Source organism: Corylus avellana, chromosome 10, assembly GCF_965113065.1.
Source record: "Corylus avellana chromosome 10, dhCorAvel1.hap1.2, whole genome shotgun sequence".
Classification (NCBI taxonomy): domain Eukaryota; kingdom Viridiplantae; phylum Streptophyta; class Magnoliopsida; order Fagales; family Betulaceae; genus Corylus; species Corylus avellana.
The window spans coordinates 20668267-20692032 of record NC_142499.1 but is presented as its reverse complement, the minus strand read 5'-3'; the positions used below and the strand labels follow the sequence as shown (position 1 = coordinate 20692032).

The window sequence follows — 23766 nt, the reverse complement described above, 5'->3', positions numbered from 1 at the left end:
TAATAGTCCTGTGAGCTGCATACTTGCTCAATGTCAGTACCTTTCTATTTTAGTCTCCAAGTTGGAAAGGTGACTTCCTATGGTCGAGTCTCTTTTCCAACCTGAGAGTTTTCTGTTTTGCATTTTAAGTCTCAGGTATGTCCATGTGCTTTTGTACAGTTCTGTTTTTGTTTGTAATACAAATACTTAATTATCCAAAACAGAGCTGCATCCTTAGCTCAATGTCTGGCTAGAGCATAGAAAGCCAAAAATAGTCACAACAGACCTTGGTCCATTTGGTAAAAAAATTTAAAAAGCACTTCTTTTTTTGTTGCTCTAAAAAGTTCAAAACTGCAATTTTCTGGAATAGCAAAAAATGAACTGTAATGTGAGTCAAACATAGTAAGGAAGAATAAGAAATCATGTTCACAGCAACTAATGTGGATGACAACTCAATGAAATGACTCTTCAGAATTGTAGATAACTCAACAGCACATGCACTTAGAAAGGTATATGAAACATGAACAATATGGATGGATCGGTTGTACCATTTGTGGCCATTAATCCAGGAAATTTCTTAAAGCCAGTGCTCTGCAAAAAAATGTTTTGACCACCTCAAGCAGCATGTAATGAGACCTAGTGAGAAGCAGAATAATCTGACAAATCATCTCTATTATTTGTCAAATGAGTAAGTGTTTGAAGACTATAAGATAATTCGGAATTGACCATTGATTAACCTTAACAATAATTTAACATCTTTTTGTAATCCTTATTCCTGACCTAATGAAGCACGGTATTGTAAGCAACTCAAGGATGTTGTCATAATGAAACTCAATATATAAGCCATGACTCAGCTCATATCCCGCACCTCATATTGAAACAAGCATATTTTACTTTCACATAATGACAGGGCACCACATTCTCCATACAGATAAGTGAGAAACATCTGTAAAGGAAGGAAATATATCACATGGTTGATAAATTTACCCATGATGATCATATGGAAAGACATTATTTACATTAGTTAGTCTCTGTAATAATATCATTGACATCTAGATCTACCAAACTTTCCTTCCCAAATAGCATGAACCCCACAGTTGCCTGCAAGAAGAGAATTTTTCTAAAAGAATTATTTCTGGATTCTGAAGTAGATTAGTAGAAAATGACCTTTTGTATAATGTAAAGCATCAATTGGACCTTTAAAGTTCTCTAGAACAGCATGCAGGCACATTTTCTCTCATTTACCTCTTTAAATCAAATAATCTATGATAAAGAATGGCATACCTTTCCAGTTTTGCGATTCATCTTCTTAAGGTTGCCTACGAATTCTGCAAGAGTTCCAGATACAACCCGAACAGTTGAACCTGGGACAAGGAGCTTATAATCCTTCGCTGTAGATGAACCATCTGTGAGAGGATCAGAAGCTTTTCTGGATTTCCTTTTTGGCTTCAAATCCATCTCAGATTTTGTTTCATCATTGGGATCTAAATGAGAGTCAACAATGGCCATCTCAGAGTTGAGGCTTTCCTTTTGCTGGTCTTCCTCAAAAGCTCGGTCAGTTTTTTCTTGTTCCTCTTTTGCCTGTCTAAAGATCGCTTCCATATCAACAACAGATACTGGCCTAGGTTTGTTGATCTGTTTTTTCCTGCATGGAAAGAACAGCTTCTTAATTGACATACTGGAAAGTACACAATGGAGGTAGTATGCCAAGAGAACATCTATTGAACATGATTTTAAGATTTGGAATCAACAGGAATGAGAGATGGCTCTTTGGGGACTCATAAGACCAGCAAACCAGAAAACTTAACCCAAAAAGTTAAATGTCCTCCTCTTTGGATAGAGCATAAACCCATATCCCAGCTCATATATTGACAAGAAACTCCTTCAGAAGGTATCTAAGTGTCCTAGATTCCTTCTTTTCAGGCTTAGGTAAAGCCTGCAGTCATTAAATGGATTGAAAATCTTCACATATTTCTCATACAAGTCCACCATGACATGAAACCTGGCGACCCAAATGAGACCTACACAGAATTTACTTGATAATTACATGGAGTAGTTGACAATCTTTCTTAGTATTTTCAGAATTCCTTCTTTGCATTAAAGCCCAATGCTATATGCTGTTCATTATGATGTCCACACTTTCTGTAATGCAGTGCTTCCCATGATCCCATCCACCAAAATTTCTACATTAGGCAATATGAATTTTGAATTACATATTATTTTGTCTAAAAAATGCAAACAAGTGGTTCGAACAAATCTTTCGAGTACAACAAAAACAAAAATCAATACTCACGTATTTCCGACTCTGGAACCAACAAAGCCCCCAACTCCATCGCACTCTCTTATGAAGTCATGTATCTCTTTATTCAATACAAATCTTAAGAAAACACACCCACGAAACAGGGGCTTTGGTGTGACTGAGTAGGAACCATTCTTCAATTTCCTCTTCACATGGATGGCTGGAGCATAGACCTGAAAATCAAACACTACGGGGTTGTAAAAGCTATATAATTTCACTTTCCCAACCATCCACTGTTTACTATCTTGCAGCCGAACTTCCAACTTCTAAATAATAGTATCAAACAGAAAAAAGTGTAAATAATTTTAACATGTAGCCATGCAAACTGTGAAAAGATGAAATATAACATACTTGGTCTGTACTCTACCATGGTGTTATTGAAGAAGAAGTTGGCAAACAGAACCTCATCAATCATTCATCGTTATCAGATTCAAATTTAAGCTTCCCAGTTGAAGTTATTATGGTTTTACAGATATGCATATAAAATCATGACACACAAGAATGAGTGCTAGCTGCATATGACATACTACATGCATTGCCATTATGTACCACTAATATTAGGTGCCAAGTTTATCCTACCTAGGTGTCTAAACAAGCCCTTAACCGCTTTTGTGTTAGCGTCAATATGCACCACTCAGCAAGTTCTTATCAGAATATTCCTGAATTTCGCGTTATTTTTACGAGATTTCCAAGTTTACCAAGCAAGCCTCCTCAGGAAGCATATCGGACATCATACATAGTGATAGCACCATAACAAGGCAGAGTACATGAATTATAGTTGAATTCCAGTTCACTTTCCATATGAACCACACACTATTTGTTTCCAATTCAGGCCTTTGAATGCTTTGAACGCGTTGCATTCATTCAAAAAATCCATCCTAGACAGTCCAATTAGCTCGTAGCTAAAAACACGAGCATTCCCGTGCAAGTAACAACCGTAAAGACCCAGTAATTCATACTTGGAATCAAAACGATCAACATTAAAATTACCTTGAAATCCATGTCCGGGAAGTTCTTTGCCAGTGAGCGAGCGAGGACTTCGGCGGCATCCTGGACCTTGATCCGGGAAACCCGAATAACCCACCACTGGGGACCCAACTTAGCGAGGTTATCGAGGTTGAGCTCATCGGTCCAAGAGGCGTACCTCTTCTTGGGCTTCTTGATGAGCCTCTCCTCCACTTGCTCTCTCCAGTTGGTGGCGCCTTTGCTCTCTCTCCTCTCGTTCCTGAGCCTCCTCCTCTCCCTCGCCGTGAGCTCCTCCTGGGTGTTGGCGGAGATGAGTAGGATGGGGTGTTTGGTTGTGGGGCTTGGAAAGGGAAGGGAAGGTAGCGAGAGAGAGTGTTGGGAAGGACTCCTCCATAGCAGAAGTCCTAGCTTCATCTTCTTCTGACAGAGGAGGGCCATTTGGTTGAGATGATAAGTGGACGTTATTGTCCTCCTGGTATTGGATATGGACCTCATTACCAATGGGCCTGTGTTAATTCAAAGTCCAGTTCAATAAAAAAAAATTGAGAGTATCATTCCCAAACAAAAAATCCTATCATTTTATTTTTAGAGAAATTATCCTTCCCACAGGAACTATCATGCGATGATAATTTTCCTCATTAATTACTAATTTTACATTACGACCTCATCAAACTACCATTTCGTTACCAAAATTTTCCTTCCATCAGTCAAGGTCGTTAAGTCAGACGGTCAACCCTGTTAACAGTACAGTTAATCGTCCGACTGAACGGTCTTAACTGACGGAATAAAGGTTTTGGTAATGAAATAGTAATTTGATGGGGTCGTAATGTAAAGTTGGTAATTAATGGAGGAAATGGTTATCACGTGGTAGTTCATGGGAAGAAAGAATAATTTTTCCCCCACTTTTTTTCCAGAAACCTTATGTTTTTAATTTTAATAATAAACTCCTTAGGTTTTACCCAAGTTTTATCGTCAAAGTTAATGTTTTTCATTTGCTATGTGTGTCTTGACTCTCGTTTGACACACCAAGGACAATGTCAACATTTAATATCAATGTCAACTTAAAAGTTAAGTATTTTGTTTTGATTTTTTACTTGACGCTTAATGATATAACATTGATATTAAGTGTTAATGGAAGTTCACATGTTAATTGAAATACACAATCAATTTTGACAAAAAAGTGACTAATGGATCTAGAGGTATACAATTGGTTATGGTAGCAGTTATTTTCTCATAATCGCAACCAGTTTAGACGGTTATTCCATTTTAAATAACTGTGACTAGCAGTTATTAAGTATTGTTATAAACTGGTTTTCATAAATAATTTCATAATTTTTTTTTTCTTTAATATAAAACTTCAAATTTGTTAATTCAAAGGAGAAACAGTGTTCATATTTTATAATATATTGTTAATTCAAACTACTAAAGTATTAATACTACTATTTATTTGTGATTTATCTCATATCTCAAATGTGATCCGAGAATTATGTATGTTAATTCATAATTCAAAACAATTACAAATCAAAAATCAATATAAAATTAGTTTCCTCTACAAGCTTCCATAAAAAAAATTACAAATCCGAAACATAAAACAACATTACAAATTCAAAAGTGGATGCCGATGACAATAGATCTACGATTACGGACCTACAATTTTAAAGTAATTTCATATATTTATAAAATAAAATAAAAATTCCGGTTACCTAGTTAATAATAGGTATTGCAAATTGCAATCGGCCTAGGCGGTTAGCGATTTTAAGCAATTATTTAACAATTAGTGGTTAATAATTGCGCCACTTGTACACCCCTAGATGAACCTATTTAAAATTTAGGTAAAACCTAATGACCATATTATTGAAAATAGAAACTCAAAAATTAAATTCAAATAGATAAATAAATTAAAGGGTTAAATATGATTTTCCTGTGTTTTGTTGAGAAAATGCTAGGTAATCACTTTCCACGTGTCCCTTTCTAAATGTCCAAAGGGAGGGAGAGCCCAGCCCCAAAACCAAAAATTAACCGCTAAAGCTTCTACATCCCTCTCTTCCTCCAAAAATTTCAAAAAACTCCCGCGTCTTTCACTCCCTCGTCCCCTCCCTTTTTCTCTTTCACTCGCCAGTCGCCATATTTTATCTCCGATCTGAAACTCTATTTGTCTATTTGTTCTTCCTCCACGACTTTCTCTAAAGCCACATCCACTTCTTCTTTTTTCTTTCCCTGAGGAAATGAGGAATAGATCCAGAGCTAAAAAGCCAGAGGCTTTCGGAAAGGGGAAGGTGACTCCGATCCAAGTCGCATTCATCGTGGACCGCTATCTCTTAGACAACAACTTCTCCGAAACCCGATCCGTTTTCAGAACCGAAGCTTCTTCTCTCATCTCAAATTCTCCCGTTCGAGAGGTACCCATTTTGCATTTTGTCAAACACTTGGTTTTATTTTATTTTTCTACGAACTGGGTTTTGGGTTTTTGTTAGGAAATCTGAGAATTCATGTGGGTTTCTTGCTTTTTGACAGGCACCCAAGAGCCTGTTGAGTTTGGGGGATATGTTGGACGAGTATATCTGTTTGAAGGAGCAGAAGGTGATGGTGGATCAGGAAAGGGTCCGATTGGAGCAAGAGAAATGCCGGGTCCAGACCCTCTTGCAGGGAATGCAAGCTGTCATGAACACTTACAATTCCAGCGGAGGCTTCCCGTCGCAGATGAATATCTCCAGCGGCGCTACCAGATCGGCGGTTGTGGCGGTTTCACAACCATTCCTACCAAATAGTTCTCCTTCAGGTACAATCCTAAGCCTAATTTGTTAGCTCTGTTCGATGTGCATACTTCGAAAATATTATCGACAAAACTTAGATAGTTTCATATGGTATCTCTGAGCTAGATGCAATGGCTGGGTTTATAGATCTATTTCGAGCTTTTATTGTTTGTTTTTTTTTTTTTTTTTTTCATAGATTGGTAGAAGGTACTGCTGGCGAGTCATTAGGGTTTATACTAAGTCGGCCTCGATATATTTGATTCTAAGTGGATTGGGTAAAACAGGCGAATTAGTTAGGATTTTTCCAATTTTGGGAGATATCAAAGGAACTACTTATGATGATAAAGATCTAGTTTTGATTTATGTGTGGTATCCCAGATAGCATTTTAATTGGACCATGAATGTCAAAAACTTGGTTGTGAGATTATGAATTGTGCTTGGAGATTAGTTTTAGATTCTACATTTTACTTGTTTTTGTTAGGGTCAACTTATTATACGAAGAATGATTATCAATTATTCTCCAAATTATGAACCTTATTCTGTATGTCCTTCCTACTGAACATGAAGACAACCTATGGATAGGTTCCTGAAAAGTGGCTGTCGTTTATTGACTTTGTTTGTCTTGGTGCCCACCGATTAGGTTGCCCAGTAAACAATACACCAACTGTGAATCCAGTGTCCACGCCAATCAACACCATTATGAAGCCTGGAAGTTTACCCTCACCAATCACAGACCCCTCTGTGAAAAAGAGAAAGGACTGTAAAGTTTCTATAGATGCGGCTCAAGCTGCAAAGAGATCTCGCAGTAAGGTACCCGCCAGGAACTTCACAAACAGAGGTAATTTTTATTCAGGTTTATGCATCTGGGTTGTGACTCTTATGCTTCTTATTTCCAGTCCCCAAATGAATTTGATGTCCATTCTTCTGGCAGGTGTGAATACACTTCCGCAATCGGATAATGCACTTGATTGCCAGGAAATTGCTCAGCCCTCTTGTGCAATTCGATCATCACCTGATAACTGTCTTCCTGATGAGCCATTGGTTCAAGGATCCAGTGTTGCTAAATGTTTGTTCAACCAGCCTTTGCTCTCTATTCCAAGCAATTCATCTGACCCCAAGACACCTGTGAAACCAAACTCCTCCCCAAGTGATAAATCCACATCTCCTCTGGAGATCTCTTCCAGTGCAAATTGCAGTAACAGAAATACTTCTCAAGCAGTCACCCCTACCCGTTGCACTGTAATCTCTTCCAAGAGAGTTACGGTGAGCCCAAACAGTCAAATACTGTATTCCATGGAGAGAAGCCATTGCATTTCTGCTTCATCGCCAATCAAGACAAACTTGAAGAGGCATAGTAGGAGGGATCATGTAAAAGGAAGACTAGATTTTGATGTTTCCGATGTAGCAACAAATTCAGACAAACCAATCGTTGGTGAAATTTCTACAGCTGAGTCTGGAAAGGAAGAGGACATTTTTGACATTGATTTTCCTAACTTAGACGCACTTGGAGATTTCTCCTTCTCCGAAATGTTAGGAGATCTTGATCTAGGCTTGGAAGGTGTTGACTATACTTGCCATCCTACCCTGGGTTCTTCTGTTGATACGATTTCGGGGTATTGTTTCTCTTCGAGTATACTGTATTTCTTATTTACTTCTGTGGATCCGATTCCTTTATCTGACAATCTATTCTACATTTTGAATGAAGCTCATCATCTCCTGAATCGGTGGATGTTAATATGAGGGCCAATCAACTTATGTCAGAATATTCATCAACTGTGACAGAAGTATTGTCTGGGAAAGGCATGAATATCAATGGTGATAAAATTGTTCTTCAGCCTTATTACAATTTTAATGCAATCCATATATTGTAAATTTATTGAGTTGATTCACTTCTGCAGGCCCAGATTCTCTGACTGCAGTGAAGTCCATAACACAATGCATAACAATTTTAAGCCCTGGTTAGCTCATTTTTTATATTCTTCTTTTGCCATGTTTACTCTCATTTTTGTTTGCAGACTTAAGAGTCATTAACATGTTCTTTGAAATTGCAGCAAAAAGTCGTAGTTCTCTGGTTCAAGATTATCGCTCAGAAGAAATTGACTGTTTAAAGGAATGATTCTTAGGCTGACACGGTAACTTTGTTTACTGCAAAAGATGTTTAACTGTGTGAATGTTTTGAACAACAATTAACAGAAGCTGTCTCTGTTTTGGTACAGCATTAAGACTACTAATTCATTCCCTAGAATTAGATGTTCTAGTTGACATCCTATCTTTAGTTAGGTCTGGGAAACTATAGCAGTAGTATGTCTTTGTTGGATTTACAATCTCTCCGTTTACTGAGTGTTGTATTTCTTGACAATGGATTGTACATTTTTATGGAGGTTGCTGTTGGAAAATTGATATGGAAGAATTGAATTCCTTTAATAGAACTTTTGATCACATGTACTTATTTTCCCCTTTCTCTGTTCAAGTGTGACGAAAGGCTCAAACATATTCATAGGAATAAATAGAAAAGAAAATATGAGCAACAAGGATCAACCCAAGTAAGTTTGCAGTTTCTCTACTTCATCTGGACTTCCAATGAAAATTGGTGTACGCTGGTGAACCTGTCAAAGAAAAACAAAGTAAATGCCAACTGTTTATGTTTTCCATCTAGTAAAAGAAATTTCTTTAGTTTAAAGAAGCTCTATGTATTTATGTGTTTAGTCCCTGTTGTAGCACATCTGATGCACAAATTTCGTATGTCCTGTGTATTTCTGTTATATAAATTAATAGCAGAAGTGCTATGTTGATTGTGCAAAAAGTTATTGACAATGAGAGGCTTTTGCAACTATATCATTACCTCCGCTGGTTTGATGTCAAGTATCCTCTGGTGACCATCTGTTGCTATTCCTCCTGCTTGCTCTACCAAATAGCTCATTGGTGCGCACTCATACAGGAGCCTCAAGTTCCCATTTTTGCTGTTCTTGTTCTTGGGGTTCCCATATATGCCACCATATAGCAACATCCTATGAATTTCCCCCACAAGGCATCCTATGTAGCGGCCAGAATAGGGCTTGCCATTGTTGCCTGGCTGCCTGAGGTGGGTGAGGTATTTCTTCAGATTTTCATCCCATAGGTCATAGTTACCTTCATTGAATGAATAGATTTTTCCTGATTTTGGTATCTTTATATTTTCATGTGTTAAAACAAATTCCCCATATGAGGGGTCCAAGGTGAATGCAAACACCCCTTTCCCTAATGAGAGTGTAAAGACAATTGAGCTTGAATACAGGCAATAGCCAGCGGCCAGTAGGTTGCTGCCTGACTGGCAAACATCGATGATGCATTTCTGCTTTGCTTGATCTAGCTGTGTTGTTGCAGAGGTGAACAATTAGACAGAAGAATAGGAATGGAGACGGTATGAGAGGATTACCGTGGAGTCATCATCAATGTCAAGGAGACATTGCTTGTCAGGGCCATATATGCCAAAGATGGAGCCAGTAGTTAAGGCAGTGTCAATGTTGGCAGATCCATCAATAGGGTCAAACACGACAATATAGTTTCCTGAGTAGGTTTCCTCAACTGCAACAGGTACATCTTCCTCCTCCGATGCTATAATCCCTGTGCGACCGCTAGACCTTAGGCAGTTGCAGAACAACTGCAAATTAACAACCTCTGAGTAACTGTTTTCATCAAGCTTAAAATGTTGTGTTGTGTGGTGTGGATAATGCATCCTGTGAAAAAATTGCATTGGGATTATGTGAGTATTGAAGTCTAGAGTCGAACATTAGTTACAATAGTGTATGGTTGTAGAATAGGATTCGGATCTTCTGTTATTCTCAGTACAAATAAAAGAGACAAGTGGTAATAATAGGACCCCGAGAGCATTGAGAGGGGCTTCTCTAGAAATAAAGCTTCCAGGTAAATTTTTTTTTTTTTAACAAAAGCTTTATTTTTAAGCTTTTGCTAAAAGTGAGTTTTGACTATTTTTGGATTTTTTTAAAACCGCTTTCAATTTTTTTCCTAATCGGTTACTTTTTTTTGAAACCAACTTTTTAAGTTAAGAAATTTACTTTTAAGTCTTTTAAATGCACACCTAAACAGACCTTTTGGGAGGGGAGCTCTTCCCAAAGAGGAGGATTCCCAATTGTAGACATATCTAAATAAGGATACTGTAATTGGCTACCCAAATTTCACGTAATTCAAACTGTCTCTACAAAACTGGGCACAAGCAGAATCTACTTATTCGATTGTCATAAAATTGGAATGACATGATAATGAAAATTCGTTATTAATTTTTGTTTTTTTCGACTCCTTGCTAATCCAAGGTTGATGTTTCCTCACGTTTTAAGTGTATAACAATCTATTAAATAGCGTTACTCCCTTTGACAGCGTTTTTGGAGCAACCAGGCAGACATATTTACCTGGGCACAAACTATGGTAAAAAATGTTTATGTATGGTTTGAAAATAATTGAGAACGTGAGAGTAAAAGGAACCTCGTTGGAGATAACGTCAAGTTTCTTCTGATCTTCGCCTTGGATATTGATTGTGCCATGAGCGCCGGTGAGATTGATAATGCTTGACCTCTGAAGCAGCGAAGCAATCTGCTTGCAAGCCAAGGAGATGCTTGAAAGCACGATAGTGAGCTCGGCGTCTATGTCGCCGGCTTGTTCTTGCTTTAACAGCCATGTCGTTAGGTTCTCGATTTGGAACTCCTTGTCCTTCTTTTGGGCTTTGGTCTCTGCGACAGTCACTGTGGATCCCACTACTGCTTTGCATGGGATCTTGGACGTGGTATTGCTTGTGACTGTCTGAATCAGCTTGCCGCCGAGATAGAGAGGAGAGACGCGAAGATTTGAAGAAGAGAGAGAGGTGGAGAAGAGGGCGTGGGAAGACGAAGCTGCCGTCGCATGAACCATTCTCTCCCTCTTTTTCTCTGGGTTACAGCCTACAGGGCCGTGCTTATCCGACAATTGTGTGATTGTGATTCGTTAGGGTGAGATAAAAAGTGACAGGCGCGTGATTTGGACCCAAAAATAGAAGCAAAAAAACAGCTGCAAGTGGCTCGGGTTGGACAATAATTGAATAAGAATAATGGTATATACATATAGTAAGCTTACTAAGCTATACTATTCTCTATATATTGTCGTATAATTTGATTAGAGAGCCCCTGCTATTATGTCCAGGTGTAAATCAATCATTTTACAACATCTAATTACTATGTGACACATCATCAATTTAAGAAAAATGCGAAAGATAAAAGTTAGAACAACCATTCCAGATCAAAAAGAGAAAGAGAAAGAGAAAAAAAAAAAAAAAACCCTAGCCAACGAGACCCAGTTGTGGGTCATCCTTTCCGGCCACTTTTCTGCTAAATCCAACTTCAAATTTCGTTTCTAATGTTTCAAAACTCGTTTCTAATACTTCAAAATTAGTTTTTAGATTCAAAACTAAAACCTAGAAGGCAAGGTTAACCCTTTAGAGATTCTATCACCCTAAAGGGATTTGCCGGAGAGGGCTGCCCCTGTCGTGACCAAGCCGTGGATGTGGTGGGTGAGTGGTGGGAGAGAGAAAAGAGGAAATAAAATTTTCGGTGAAGATGAAATAATGAACCAAAGAAGAAGAGAGTGGGAGAGAAAGAAAAAATCTAATATTTTTGTTTCTATTCTATCAAGTGTAACTAGCTGATGTGTACACACCTTCTATTGGATGTTGCAAAACATCACTTTTGCAGATGGACATGATAGAAGGTTTATCCATTTGATTATGTGTTAGTAAAAATTAATTTTTACATCAATATTTGTAAAAATAAAAATAAAGATTAATTTTTATTAACACATCATTTTAATTGTATGGCAATTTACTAAATAGTTACTCATTGAATAATGCTATTTTTTATACACATTTATTTCATTTATGTCACTTACATGACGTGTTTTAAATTGTTTATAATATGAGAAATGTTAAATGTTCTTTTGGTCTTAAGTGGATATTATTTTTTAAAAACTGTGTGAAAAAAATAAGAGCCATTTTTTTTTTTAAAAAAAAATAATAATACATAGGATAAGAAAACACATAGAATTTCCCTTATAATATTAACTATTTGAAAAAAAAAGAAAAAAAAAAAGAAAAAGAAAAAGCGTAAACCACTTAAAATAATGGACACCCTAATTACATTTGATTGACACTATCTAGGCAGAAAATTTTCTTATAAAATTGCGTGAAATTAATTAAACTACTAATTTCATGATGCACTTCAACATCTGTTAAGTGTCTTTCTTTCACTGCTTTCATCTTGTGCACTAAAAGCAATCCGATCTTTCGAAGTTCGGTTTGAATATTCATATATATATTGCTGAAATCCTATATACCCATGAGATCTAAGCAATATAACTTGTCAATTTCTTCACAAGCTTGATGTAAAATATGCTTAAAATCTATTTTTTTTTTTGCACCACCCTTTGTTAATGTTCCAACAAAAGTATTCATGGGATGAAACAAAATTACTTTCTCTTCAATCTTCATATTAATCAAGCTAAATACTTCTCCAGTTTCTCCACTTCCTCCAAGCTTCCAATGTAAAGTGGAACACGTTGATGGATCTGTCCAACAAAAGGGCACAAAAAACACAATCCTAGTTATTAAATTTTCCAAGAAATTAGTGTCATTTTACACTTATAACAATCAAATAACAGTTTACGAAATAGCTCACCTCATTTGGCATAATGTCAAGAACTCTACGATGGCCGTCGGATCCTTTCCCGCCGGCTTGTTCCACTATAAAGCTCATCGGTGCACATTCATAGAGAAGCCTCAGCTTCCCGTTCTTGCTCTTCTTGTCTCTAGGGTACCCATAAATGCCACCGTACAGCAGCGTACGGTGGAAGTCGCCGACCAAGCTACCGATGTACCTAGCAGAATAAGGCTTGCCGGTAGGGCCGGGGTCCTTGAGATCATCAATGTACTTCTTCAACTTGTCATCCCAAAGCTGATAATTCCCTTCATTGAATGAGTAGATTTTTCCGGCTTTGGGTATCTGGATATTCTCCTGAGTCAACACGAATTCCCCGTACATTGGGTCCAAGGAGAAGGCAAATACACCGGTTCCGATCGTTAGCACGAAGATGACGGAGCTCGAATACATGCAGTAGCCGGCAGCAAGAAGGTTGCTTCCTGGTTGGCACACGCTTACAACGCACTTCTGTTCCACGTTGTCAAGCTGCCAATTAAATGCAAAACAACGTTAATTAAATGATTATGTTTATTTATTTGTTTAAATTGTTGACAGATAAATGGTGATTTAACGGGAGAGAGACGGAGGTGGGCCTACAGTGTCATCGTCACCGTGATCTGCCAGGCACTCATCATTTGGGCTGTAAATTCCAAAGATGGAACCAGTGGACACAGCTGCGTCAATGTTAGATGAGCCATCAAGAGGGTCAAATACAACGATGTAGTTGCCGGAGTAGCTCTCTTCCACTGCTACGGGCACATCCTCTTCCTCTGATGCTATGATCCCCGTTCGTCCACTTGATCTCAAGCAATTCGAGAATACCTGTTATCAATGCTAAATAATTGAACTTGTGCATATATGAGACCAAACAAACAACTATGGGTCAAAATTTGGGTTTCCATAAACACCAATCCGTTGTAGTCTAGTTGGTCAGGATACTCGGCTCTCACCCGAGAGACCCGGGTTCAAGTCCCGGCAACGGAATTTTATTTTATTTTATTGTTATTTTTCCTGAAGATCAGGCATCAGGCCTATCAGCAATGTTCCAAATCCTTCCTAGCAATGTTAATTTTCAGACAATCAACTACAATAACAAATCAATTTACATTTTCTAGTGTTTATTGTAAAAATTATCATTAAATAAAATAAATAATGAATTAACATGAGATATTTTTATAATTACCCTTAATGGCAATACAATTTACAAACCTCATTTGAGACGACGTCAAGTTTCTTCTGGTCCTCCCCTTGAATGTTAACAGCACCCTGTACACCAGTGAGGTTGGAAATGCTAGCTCTCTGCACCAGCGAAGCAATCTGCTTGCACGCCATGGAGATGCTCGACAGCACAATCGTGAGCTCCGCATCAATCGCGCCCGCCTGTTCTTGCTTCAACAACCAGTTGGTCAGCGTTTGAATCTCAAACGCGCCCTTCTTCTTCTTCGCGCCGGCCGCCTGATCTGCTGTTCCCACAGCCATGCATCGAACCCCGGCTGCGACATGTTTCTTCTTCCCATTGCTGCTGTTGTTGTTGGGACACGTCACAAGTGTCTTGGATTCAAAAACGCATTGTTGGAAAGGTGAGAGGGAACGAGAGCTTGAGAATAGGAGATGTGATGGTCTCGTTGCTGCTGCTACTGAAACCATGGCTTCTTCTTCTTCTTCTTCTTCGTGTTCTTGTGCTTGATTTTTTACTCTAAGAAACAGAGATTGCGCATTGAAGGAGTGGATTGTGAGGTGGGTAACCATTTCTGATACGTCCGGACCCACTTATCCTTGCTTTGGCATTCCTTCATTTTGTGATCATGATTTCGTTTAGGACTACAAGAAAACAAGTGGGGGTAGCTCCAAGTTGGGAGGGTTGGATTGGGCTTGGGCTGAGAGTCCAATTCAAGCCCAATAAATCGTTTATGAACAATGGGAAGTCCAAATCCAGTGTAAAATAGCCATGACATCCTCTTGTAGGTAATCCAACACCAATATTACTCTAATGGGCCTTCCAAGCCCATAACTCAAACGGGTCAAAGATCCATTATCATTGCAAGCCTAAACGTCATAAGTGGGTGACAACAAAAAAAGGAACTATATTATTAATCAGTTGGTTCAATGAATGAAAATGTTTGATTTTTGTGGTTTTATTGTTAGAATATATTATGAGATTTGATTTCAAGCAATTTAATATTGATCGTAATCTCTAGCAATCAGATATAATGATTGAGTTGATTGTAATCAGATTTAATGGTAATCAAATCAATCCATTACGATACAAGTCTTCTATTTTGTAATATTATCAAGCGAATAGGAGTAAAATGTAGTCGCATGGCTTTTTCGGTTGACGTAAATCAACATAAATTCTTGTGTGCTTATTTTCTTTATTCCGCATTTTTCTTTTAATTTATTTTATGAATAAAATTTCTTGAGTCATGATACAACTTACGCCGGCGTGCTTCAACAGTGAAGCACGCCAGGCTAAAATTTTTTTTTTTTTTTTTTCAAAAAAATTAAAAAAATAAAATAATAATAAAAAAAAAAATCACGGCCGGCGTGCTTCACTGTTGAAGCACGCCGGTCGTGCTCAATATCTTTACCCAAATTTCTTTCATTTTTTTACCTCACTGCCATAGATGCCAGGTGGTGTCTCATTCGCCACTATATAATTACCTACCTTTTAGTCTCTCCAAGTCGATTACCTTTTAGCCTCTCCACATTATATTGACCAAAAGAGAGAGAAATATATATATATATATATATATATATATATATATATATAAAAACCTATGACCAAGATAATACAAGGAGAGTACCTAACATTCTCCGGTTCAAAATGTATGCGATTCAATTTTTATAAAGGTAAGTGAGCTAGAATCATATGCTTTGTTAAAAATGCATTTTTAGACACATATCAATTTAAAAGTCTGGATTTAAAGAAATTATTCTTACCCAAGTTGGAAGAAAAGTACTTTGTCCGAAAACTTATATTAATTGAAAGGATTTGTCTCTTACTAAGAACAACCACTAAATACATTTCCAAATAAAACTACAACACAGTATCTTGGTCCAAACTCATGTCCGATTACAATATGAATTTTTCACTTTCATATATAAAACAACGAAGATTAAAAAAAAAAAAAAAAACAAAACAAAGAAGCTTAATCTGTCTTCATGATAAATCCAAAAACATGCACACATACGTGAAACAAACATCGATATTATATAAACCATCAATGTTATAAAAATTGATATACACCGTTGAGAATATATATTTTATTTCTCTCTACTTTAAATTATAAAATATTAAAAACAAAAACAAGAAAAAGAAAAAGAAAAAGAAATATTTCTCTCTTGAACAAAGTTTTTCTTTAAATTGAATTAGATAAATTTTTTCCAATTCAGCTTATTAAATTGACATTTATAATAGCAGATGAGATTTGTAGTGTCTCGCAGGTTTTGTTTAAATTCCTGAAATTGGACGACTTATATACCCAAAAAGACAAAAAGACGAATCGCAAAGGATCGACATGAAGCATCATGGAACAAGACAAGTTGAACAACAGGCCTAAAAGATGTCTTCTATTAAGATTGAATATATTCATAGATTTCAGAATTTCTATTCAAATTCCAGAAGATGAAGAAACGAATCAAATGAAAATAAATAATAATAGATTCATTCATAAAATGAAATTTAAAATATCAAAGCATTTATTATTATTATATTTACGCAAAAGGATTAATTTAATTAATATATATTTTTTACACCGTCAAAACTCGAAACTAGTCGAAAGGTTACTTACTGTTCTAAAATAACGACGTATCGACTTACTATACCTTTGATCAAGACGGCAAATTAAAGCCCCAATAACGTGTCTCCAAGAGGTAGTTCAATCGGCTGGGACCGCGTCTAATGAAGCGGAGATCACTAGTTCGAATTTCCCTCCTCCCTTCTTGTGCGGACATGTAAAAATAAAAAAAAAAAAAAAGCTGCAATAACGTGGTCGCCGGCGACCAAGACTTCAAACTATTTGATAGATTAAATATGTACGAGGTCCCACTTCTTTTGTACTTACGTAGAAATTTCAGATCAAGACTTTTGACCCCCTTTTATTTGGAGCTAGACTTATGACCAAAAAAAAAAAAAAAAAAAAAAAGCTGCAATAACGTGGTCGCCGGCGATCAAGACTTAAAACTATTTGATAGATTAAATATGTACGAGGTCCCACTTCTTTTGTACTTACGTAGAAATTTCAGATCAAGACTTTTGACTCCCTTTTATTTGGAGCTAGACTTATGACCATTTGGCATGCATCACCAATTTATTGAAACATATAAAATGAATTTGAGAGAATAATTAACAATGGTTCAATATTTTATATCAGAATTAATGTATGCAATAACTAGGACATAGTACACGGTTCAAATTTAATCAACGAATCAAAACATGACAACACATAAAAGAAAGAAAGAAAATGTGACTTGTAGGAATTATGATTATTTTCAGTCAATTTGTCGATTTGAACTGGAGAATATCTAGTTAGTTATAGTGGATGGGTATTTTGGTCAATTTAAAAAAGCAAAAAAAAAAAAAAAAAAAAATTCCATCAAGTATAACTAATTGAATATTCTCTGGAGAAGATTTTGTTCCGACTTGTAGAGTTTACAAGCCAAGTTGGAGGCTCCAACCAAGCCATTGGTCGGGGTGGCGAACCACTCTTTTGATCATAGGAGTAGTTCAACCATCTCTAACTCTATTATAGCCAAACTGGATTTAGATCTCCTCATATGTTTTAAAATATGAGATTCTCATATTTTAAAATTTGAATCATTTATTTTATTTAACAGTTTAAACAAATGCAGAAGTTTATGTTGTTGAGGCAAGTGGATTTGACATATTAAAAACTAAAATTAATTACTTTGGTAACACACACACTTTTTTATTTGTTTAAACTGTTAGATAAAATTGAAGGCTCAAATTTTAAAATATGAGAATTTTTTTTTTTTTTTTAATTTAATTAATTAATTAATTATTTTTTGTTTATGTATTAAAGTTGTTAGATCCCGCACAATACCTAGGATATTGCATCGAATTTCAATCATAATTTTTTATATCAATCCTCTTTTTTTTTTTTTTATTATATTGGTTAGTTGCAAATATTATTATCTTATTTTGACAAGAGATGGATCAAAAGTCAAGCATGTCCCTCCGAATGGGCCATTTGACAATATCAATGAACGCAATTTCAACATGTGATTTAATTCGTGAGACTGGTATTTGGTCTTTTTGCGTGTGATACACTCCACGGCTTCAAACTGCATGGAAGTTTCTTGCTTTCAAAGAAGAATGCCGCCTTCCCACACCTCCACCAATCCATGACCTTGACTTTTACTTCAGCCTCTCTTACCATCGTGATTTCGACGCGTGAAACTTTCACCTGTTCTTCGATGTGAACGAGGAACCTAACGGCAGCTGAAAGATCGAGGTTTCTAGAATTTAAAGCCGTTGGATAAATTGACTCATTAAATGTCTAAGTCTCCCATTTGGCTTCTGTCCTGCTTCCGGCATGGCTTGTGGTGTGATACCATTACATACAAGTCACGCCAAATCTGACCCATTACATTAAAAAAGAAAAAAAGAAAAGTCAATTCCTTTATTTACTAACAAAAACCACATTTTAACCCTAGCTAACACATTATTAATGGTGGAGTGGTGTTAGAAAGCACCATTTTTTCCCGGAATTCACCCGGCAAAAGTGGTTCTCCATGGCACACTTCATGGAGCACCACTTCTGCCGGATGACTTTCGAAAATTTTGGAGCTTCTGAGCATTAGCCTAATTGGTTTGAATGCGAAAATGGTCTACATACAACGAATTGAAGGCAAATAATTATATTCGGCACCCTTTATACTTTCTGCTATCTTGGTAGTTGGTATCTTTTGTGCTTTTTCTTTTTGATCTAATTAAGGATGTCTAAATATATAAGTGAAGCCAACAAGATTCATTTAACGGTTAAAATTTTAATTACTCTGTTTACTATTCATAAAAAAAAAAAATTATAATTCTTAATATTCTTATTTTTTAAATTATTATTTTTTTTTCCACATTAATAAAAAAAACCTCAAGGCTCTTGCCAATTGGAGCCCATAATACTATATCATTTATATTTTATATATAGCTAATAAATATGTAAAATTTAATTCAAACTATTACATAAAAGACAATCCTAATCATTTATTAATTAATGCTTTGTGTGGAACCCCTGGGCGGCCGAAAGGATGGAAAGGACAATTGGAAACTTCGACATGAACACGTCAAGTCTTTACTAGGCGTCAAAAATGAAGCACCTACGCCTCAGACAAGTAACCCATTTCATTTATTTTTTACTTCTAAAAATTTTCTTTTATTAAAAATAAAAATAAATAAATGTAAAAACATGTCAGTTTAATGCACTGAATTAAAAGAGTTTTCTCGCTGCCCAATTTAGAAAAAGAATCAGTAATTAAGAAACCAAACAAGAATCACGAATCAAAAAATGGTTAAAAATAGAACATCACGAGTAAAAAGAAGACACGTATGAGTATATTTCCGAGAGACCAAGGACAGGTTTTCCAAAAATGAGTTTGTAGTTACAATAAAATTTAACTTAAATAGAGACGCGTTAAATTTAGCGGAGCAATAAGAAAATTAAAGAATAGGAGCCTTCAATGGTGCCGGTGAGTTTGCTATAAATAGGACAGAGATTCCGTTTCTGTGTATTCCTCACACACCTTGATTTCACCTATATATACACCCCCTCCAACATCACAAGTCTCTCACAGAACAAAGCTACCCCTGCATGTGTTTTGTCTTTGATATCCTCAAAACACAACGTTTCAATTTAGAAATCTCAAAGCAAAACACATTAATTCCAACCATGGCAGCTTTCATGTCAAAATTGTCTTTGGCTCTGTTCCTCTCTTCTCTCTTCCTGCATGCAGCGTTAGGTACGTATGTGAATATTATATAATTTCATATCTTTAATTTTGAAGTTGTTTTGATATTTGAATGATTTGTTAATATATTTGGATATATTTGGGGTGCAGCTGAGCTTATATGCGAGGATCTGCCAAAGAGTGTTTGCGCGTTTTCGGTAGCGTCTTCGGGGAAAAGGTGTTTGTTGGAGACGTCGGTGGCCGGCGATGGAAGCGTGTCGTACCAGTGCAGGTCATCGGAGGTGTTGGTTCAGAGGATTTCTGAGTACATTGAGACCGACCAATGCGTTCAAGCTTGTGGAGTTGACCGGAACATGATTGGTATTTCATCTGATGCCCTTCTTGAGCCACAATTCACCGCCAAGCTTTGCTCCCCGGCTTGCTACCATGAGTGCCCCAACATTGTTGACCTTTACTTCAACTTGGCTGCCGGTGAAGGTAAGAATTTTCCCATACTTCTATTTGTCTGTCCACCATAATAGATTCTTGCTTCCAAACATGACCCAGATGAGATGACCATAAAGCAACCTAAAAATGTGCCTAATTAATGTCCTTAGCTTTCTTGTACCACGACTCCTGGTCTTGTTATCTTGTCGCCTTCCCACTTTACTCATGAAAGCTTCATGATAATATTTCACCTAATTTGATGCTTTTTTAAAAAAAAATAAAAAATAAAAAACAATACTTTTTGCTTCTCCTTGAATCAAAGAATTGAATGGTTATATAATAATAATAATACTTCGTCTTTAATTAAAGGTCTTGACTCGATTTTTGATCGTGTGATATATATATATATATGGTATTTTGTAACATGCTAATAATGTATTTTTATCACATGCAGGAGTATTTTTGCCAAATCTCTGTGAGAGTCAGCGCAGCAACCCTCATCGTGCCATGAGCGAGCTTTTGAGCTCTGGTGTTGCCAATGGCCCCATTCCTGCTGCCTATCCACCAGCAACTGCGGCCTCCGCCCCATCTGCGTAAAATCGTGGCGTGATTTCTTCAAGACCAAGTTTCTCTGAAATTTGTGTATCTGGAATGTGGGGAATATTGGCAAAGTAGGGAGACAGAAGAGTGATTGCGGGTTCACTTTTCTAGTGAAGATCGTCTGTTGAGAATTATATGCTATTTGATTGAAAAAGTATCATGTAGGACTATTACTCAATTTCGTAAAGAGAGATAATTATTAATGATTACCATATAAATATTTCTCTCCAATTGTTCTTTTCTAATGCATTCATCCCGAAATAAAGATCGATGACATTTAAATTAAATTTGCATTCCAAAAAATAGTTCATTGCGAACTACTGTATGAATATTGATCTTTGTACCGATATTACTCGATCGTCTGACTATTTTTATTGTGAATGGATATCATAATTCATATTAATCATCTGCAGTGCAACTCTCAATTAATAAACTGGTCACAATTCAATTATTATTTTCTTTCTAATGCCACTACCATATATGATTAATAGAAGAATTTTTTTTTACCAATTAACTGATCAGTTAGAGGATCTATTAAGCTGACATTAATTAGCACACAATTGTTACATGTATATGTTAATCCTACAAAAATCAAATGCTAAAAAAATGTCAGTTCGATAGATTTGGATAAATTTTCTCTAATCCAATTTAAATGAAAAATTTGTTCTTAAAATTAATGACTATTTAAAAATATTCATTTATGTATAGACCAATTATCGGGGCACATTTAGCCCCAAAAGAAGAAAGAATGGACAAGAAAAAAAGTACAAATACAGTATTAAAAAAAGGAAAAAATTCACTTAATTATCTCGATTCTCATCCATGATCTTTCATCACTTTTAATTTCGATCATAAAAACTTTAAAAGTGTCAATTTGGTGTACCAATCTTTCATTTTTTTATTTTATTTTATTTTTATATCTTGGCAAAATTCTCAAAATACTACTGTTTTTTTCTTAAAAAATTTTCTTAAATTTTTTTCAAAGATTCAGGTGTGACTATTTTTGCAAATTCCGTTAAATCCTAACCAACGCCAAAATACTCGAAAGTTTTATTTATTTATTTATTTTTTAATTTCACTAAAAAAATGAGAGGTGTTTTGGAAATTTTGACACCTCTCCATTGGGATTTAACATTAAATCCTAACGAAGGGGTGAAACTGAAGAAAAAAGAAAAAAGAAAAAAAAAAAAAAAAGATATACTAAATTGACACTTTTTAAAGTTTAATGGTGAAGTTTTTCCAATAAAAAGTGATTAAGATTATTTCATCCATAGAAGCAAATTTATTGGCAAGAATTGAGCAATTAGCAATGATCATCACCTGAGGTGATTCACCTCCATTATAAATTTGGTTACAAATAATGGCTCATATTCATAATGAGTGATTTATGCTATGTTTTAAAGGAAGGAGTCCCAAGGGACAAGTACTAGTGGGGCGCCCCTTGTGGCTTGTAGCATGGTAGAAGTATATTTGAAATTTTCCATGCACGTTTTGAGCTAGGGTTGTAAATATTGGTGATTGGAGATATAAGTTGTAACTTATAACCCCATTTTATTTTAGGAAAAAATATAATTTAGCCTTCCAAATTATTAGCTATTTGCGATTTAATCCCCTAATGTTCAAAAAGTAATAAAGTAGCTTCCAAAATTACCAACTAGTTGCAATTTGACCACTCCGTTAGTCATTACCGTCAAATAAGATGAAAAATTCAATACGACATCATTTTGGCAAGATTAAGTTACTGAGATTCCGTCTTGAAAAAAAAAAATCAATTTTAAAAAGGGTTTAGGAAACTACGTCGCAACAGCTTCGTTTCTTCGTTTTCTTTTCTTCTCCATACAACCATACAAACGAAGAAGAAGAGGAATCTACACCTATGTACAAATTTTACCGAAAGAGTTTTACGAGCTGAGGTGGAACACACGTGGCTGAACTGTAGCATAAAAAACTAAAGTTTTTTTGTCAGTTTCGTCTTCTTTCTCTCTCCCTCTTTTTCTTTCTCTGGTTCATCTTCCCTGAAACATACATCAAAATTTTTTTTTCCTCTTCTTCTCTTTCTCTCCCACGCATCTTCTTCCACCGGACCACCATGCATAAAATCACACCCCAAAATTGCCAAAATACTTCAGCAGGTTGCCGGACTCTCCTACGACATCCAAATCAGTGGGCACCGACCAGCGGTCTTGCCACCGAATCCATAGTATTCACCATCGGCTCAAGCTCGCCGAATCTTGCCACAGGTCGACAGGCCTCGCTCCCTAAGGTTCGCCGAAGGCCATTTTTCTCTTTCTTTTGCAAAAGAATGAAGAAAGGATGCTGGAAGCCAGGCACAGTTGCGCAGATTGGTGCGAACTTGGGGACCGGCGGTCTCCCCGGTGAAACTTCAGTCCCGCCAGCAAACTTGCAGTTTTGCCAGCACCCATGGTCTCAGCTTAAGTTCGCCGAACCTCGCTTCCTAAGGTTCGCCAATTCACGTCTCAAGATTGCCGACCCCGCCGCAGGTTCGCCAAGCACTCTCCAGCAGAGACCTGCTTCTTCCGTGATCGCCAATCCACGCCATCGCCAATCTGCGATGTGGTTCGCTCTCGGTGATCGCCAACCATGTTTTCTCTTCTTCCGTTTCCCCTCTCTCACTCTCGCTCACCACCATAGAACCAGGGTAAGGATTTGGGGGTGATTTTTTTTCAGATGGGTGTCGATTTTGTTCTTCTGCATTTTTGGGGTTTTGCACTCAGTTTGTACTTCATGTTTCTTTCTCTTTGTTTGCGGTGAATGCAGAAGAACAAAAATTTCTTTAGTAAATAAGCTAAATACTGTGAATTCGGTGGCGGGACCGCTGGAGGAGGAAGATGAGTGGTAGAGAAAAAGAAGAAGGGGAAAAAAAAAATTTGATGTGTGTTTCGGGGGAGATTGAACCAGAGAAAGAAAAAGAGGGAGAGAGAAAGAAGACAAAACTGAGAATTGTTTTTTAGTTTTTTATGCTACAGTTCAGCCCATTCTTTTGGTAAAACCTTTATGTAGGTGTAGCATTCCTCAACGAAGAAACGAAGCAGATGAGCCCAGCGATTGCTCTGAATTCTGATCACTAGGCGTAAAGAAGCAC

General features: G+C 36.6%; 5 protein-coding genes and 1 non-coding gene across 6 annotated transcripts; 3 read left to right on the top strand and 3 right to left on the bottom strand.

The window, feature by feature from the left end:
• Positions 1 to 793: 793 nt before the first annotated feature.
• On the bottom strand, positions 794 to 3685 carry PTAC13 (plastid transcriptionally active 13). The gene is made up of 4 exons (XM_059607536.2): positions 3269 to 3685; positions 2273 to 2451; positions 1264 to 1624; positions 794 to 1080 (listed from the first exon to the last, which is right to left on the bottom strand). Exons 1-4 carry the CDS (start codon positions 3680 to 3682, stop codon positions 1000 to 1002), a joined length of 1035 nt encoding a protein of 344 aa, XP_059463519.2. The 5' UTR covers positions 3683 to 3685; the 3' UTR covers positions 794 to 999.
• A 1640-nt stretch (positions 3686 to 5325) lies between these two features.
• Positions 5326 to 8305, top strand: LOC132161732 (uncharacterized). The gene is made up of 7 exons (XM_059571915.2): positions 5326 to 5643; positions 5759 to 6023; positions 6638 to 6835; positions 6929 to 7610; positions 7703 to 7812; positions 7896 to 7955; positions 8049 to 8305. Exons 1-7 carry the CDS (start codon positions 5470 to 5472, stop codon positions 8111 to 8113), a joined length of 1554 nt encoding a protein of 517 aa, XP_059427898.2. The 5' UTR covers positions 5326 to 5469; the 3' UTR covers positions 8114 to 8305.
• A 94-nt stretch (positions 8306 to 8399) lies between these two features.
• Positions 8400 to 10964, bottom strand: LOC132161733 (fructose-1,6-bisphosphatase, chloroplastic-like). Its single transcript, XM_088510968.1, has 4 exons — positions 10477 to 10964; positions 9413 to 9637; positions 8840 to 9346; positions 8400 to 8603 (listed from the first exon to the last, which is right to left on the bottom strand). The coding sequence occupies exons 1-4, from the start codon at positions 10897 to 10899 to the stop codon at positions 8532 to 8534; spliced, it is 1227 nt and encodes a 408-aa protein (XP_088367094.1). The 5' UTR covers positions 10900 to 10964; the 3' UTR covers positions 8400 to 8531.
• Positions 10965 to 12415: 1451 nt separating this feature from the next.
• On the bottom strand, positions 12416 to 14497 carry HCEF1 (high cyclic electron flow 1). Its single transcript, XM_059606959.2, has 4 exons — positions 13923 to 14497; positions 13311 to 13535; positions 12693 to 13199; positions 12416 to 12582 (listed from the first exon to the last, which is right to left on the bottom strand). Exons 1-4 carry the CDS (start codon positions 14460 to 14462, stop codon positions 12511 to 12513), a joined length of 1344 nt encoding a protein of 447 aa, XP_059462942.2. The 5' UTR covers positions 14463 to 14497; the 3' UTR covers positions 12416 to 12510.
• TRNAE-CUC (transfer RNA glutamic acid (anticodon CUC)) lies at positions 13625 to 13697 on the top strand. Its single transcript has one exon. It is a non-coding gene; the product is annotated as a tRNA-Glu (tRNA).
• A 4981-nt stretch (positions 14498 to 19478) lies between the features above and the next one.
• Positions 19479 to 20894, top strand: LOC132161806 (uncharacterized). The gene is made up of 3 exons (XM_059572002.2): positions 19479 to 19688; positions 19788 to 20114; positions 20518 to 20894. The coding sequence occupies exons 1-3, from the start codon at positions 19541 to 19543 to the stop codon at positions 20658 to 20660; spliced, it is 618 nt and encodes a 205-aa protein (XP_059427985.2). The 5' UTR covers positions 19479 to 19540; the 3' UTR covers positions 20661 to 20894.
• The last annotated feature ends 2872 nt before the right edge of the window (positions 20895 to 23766 follow it).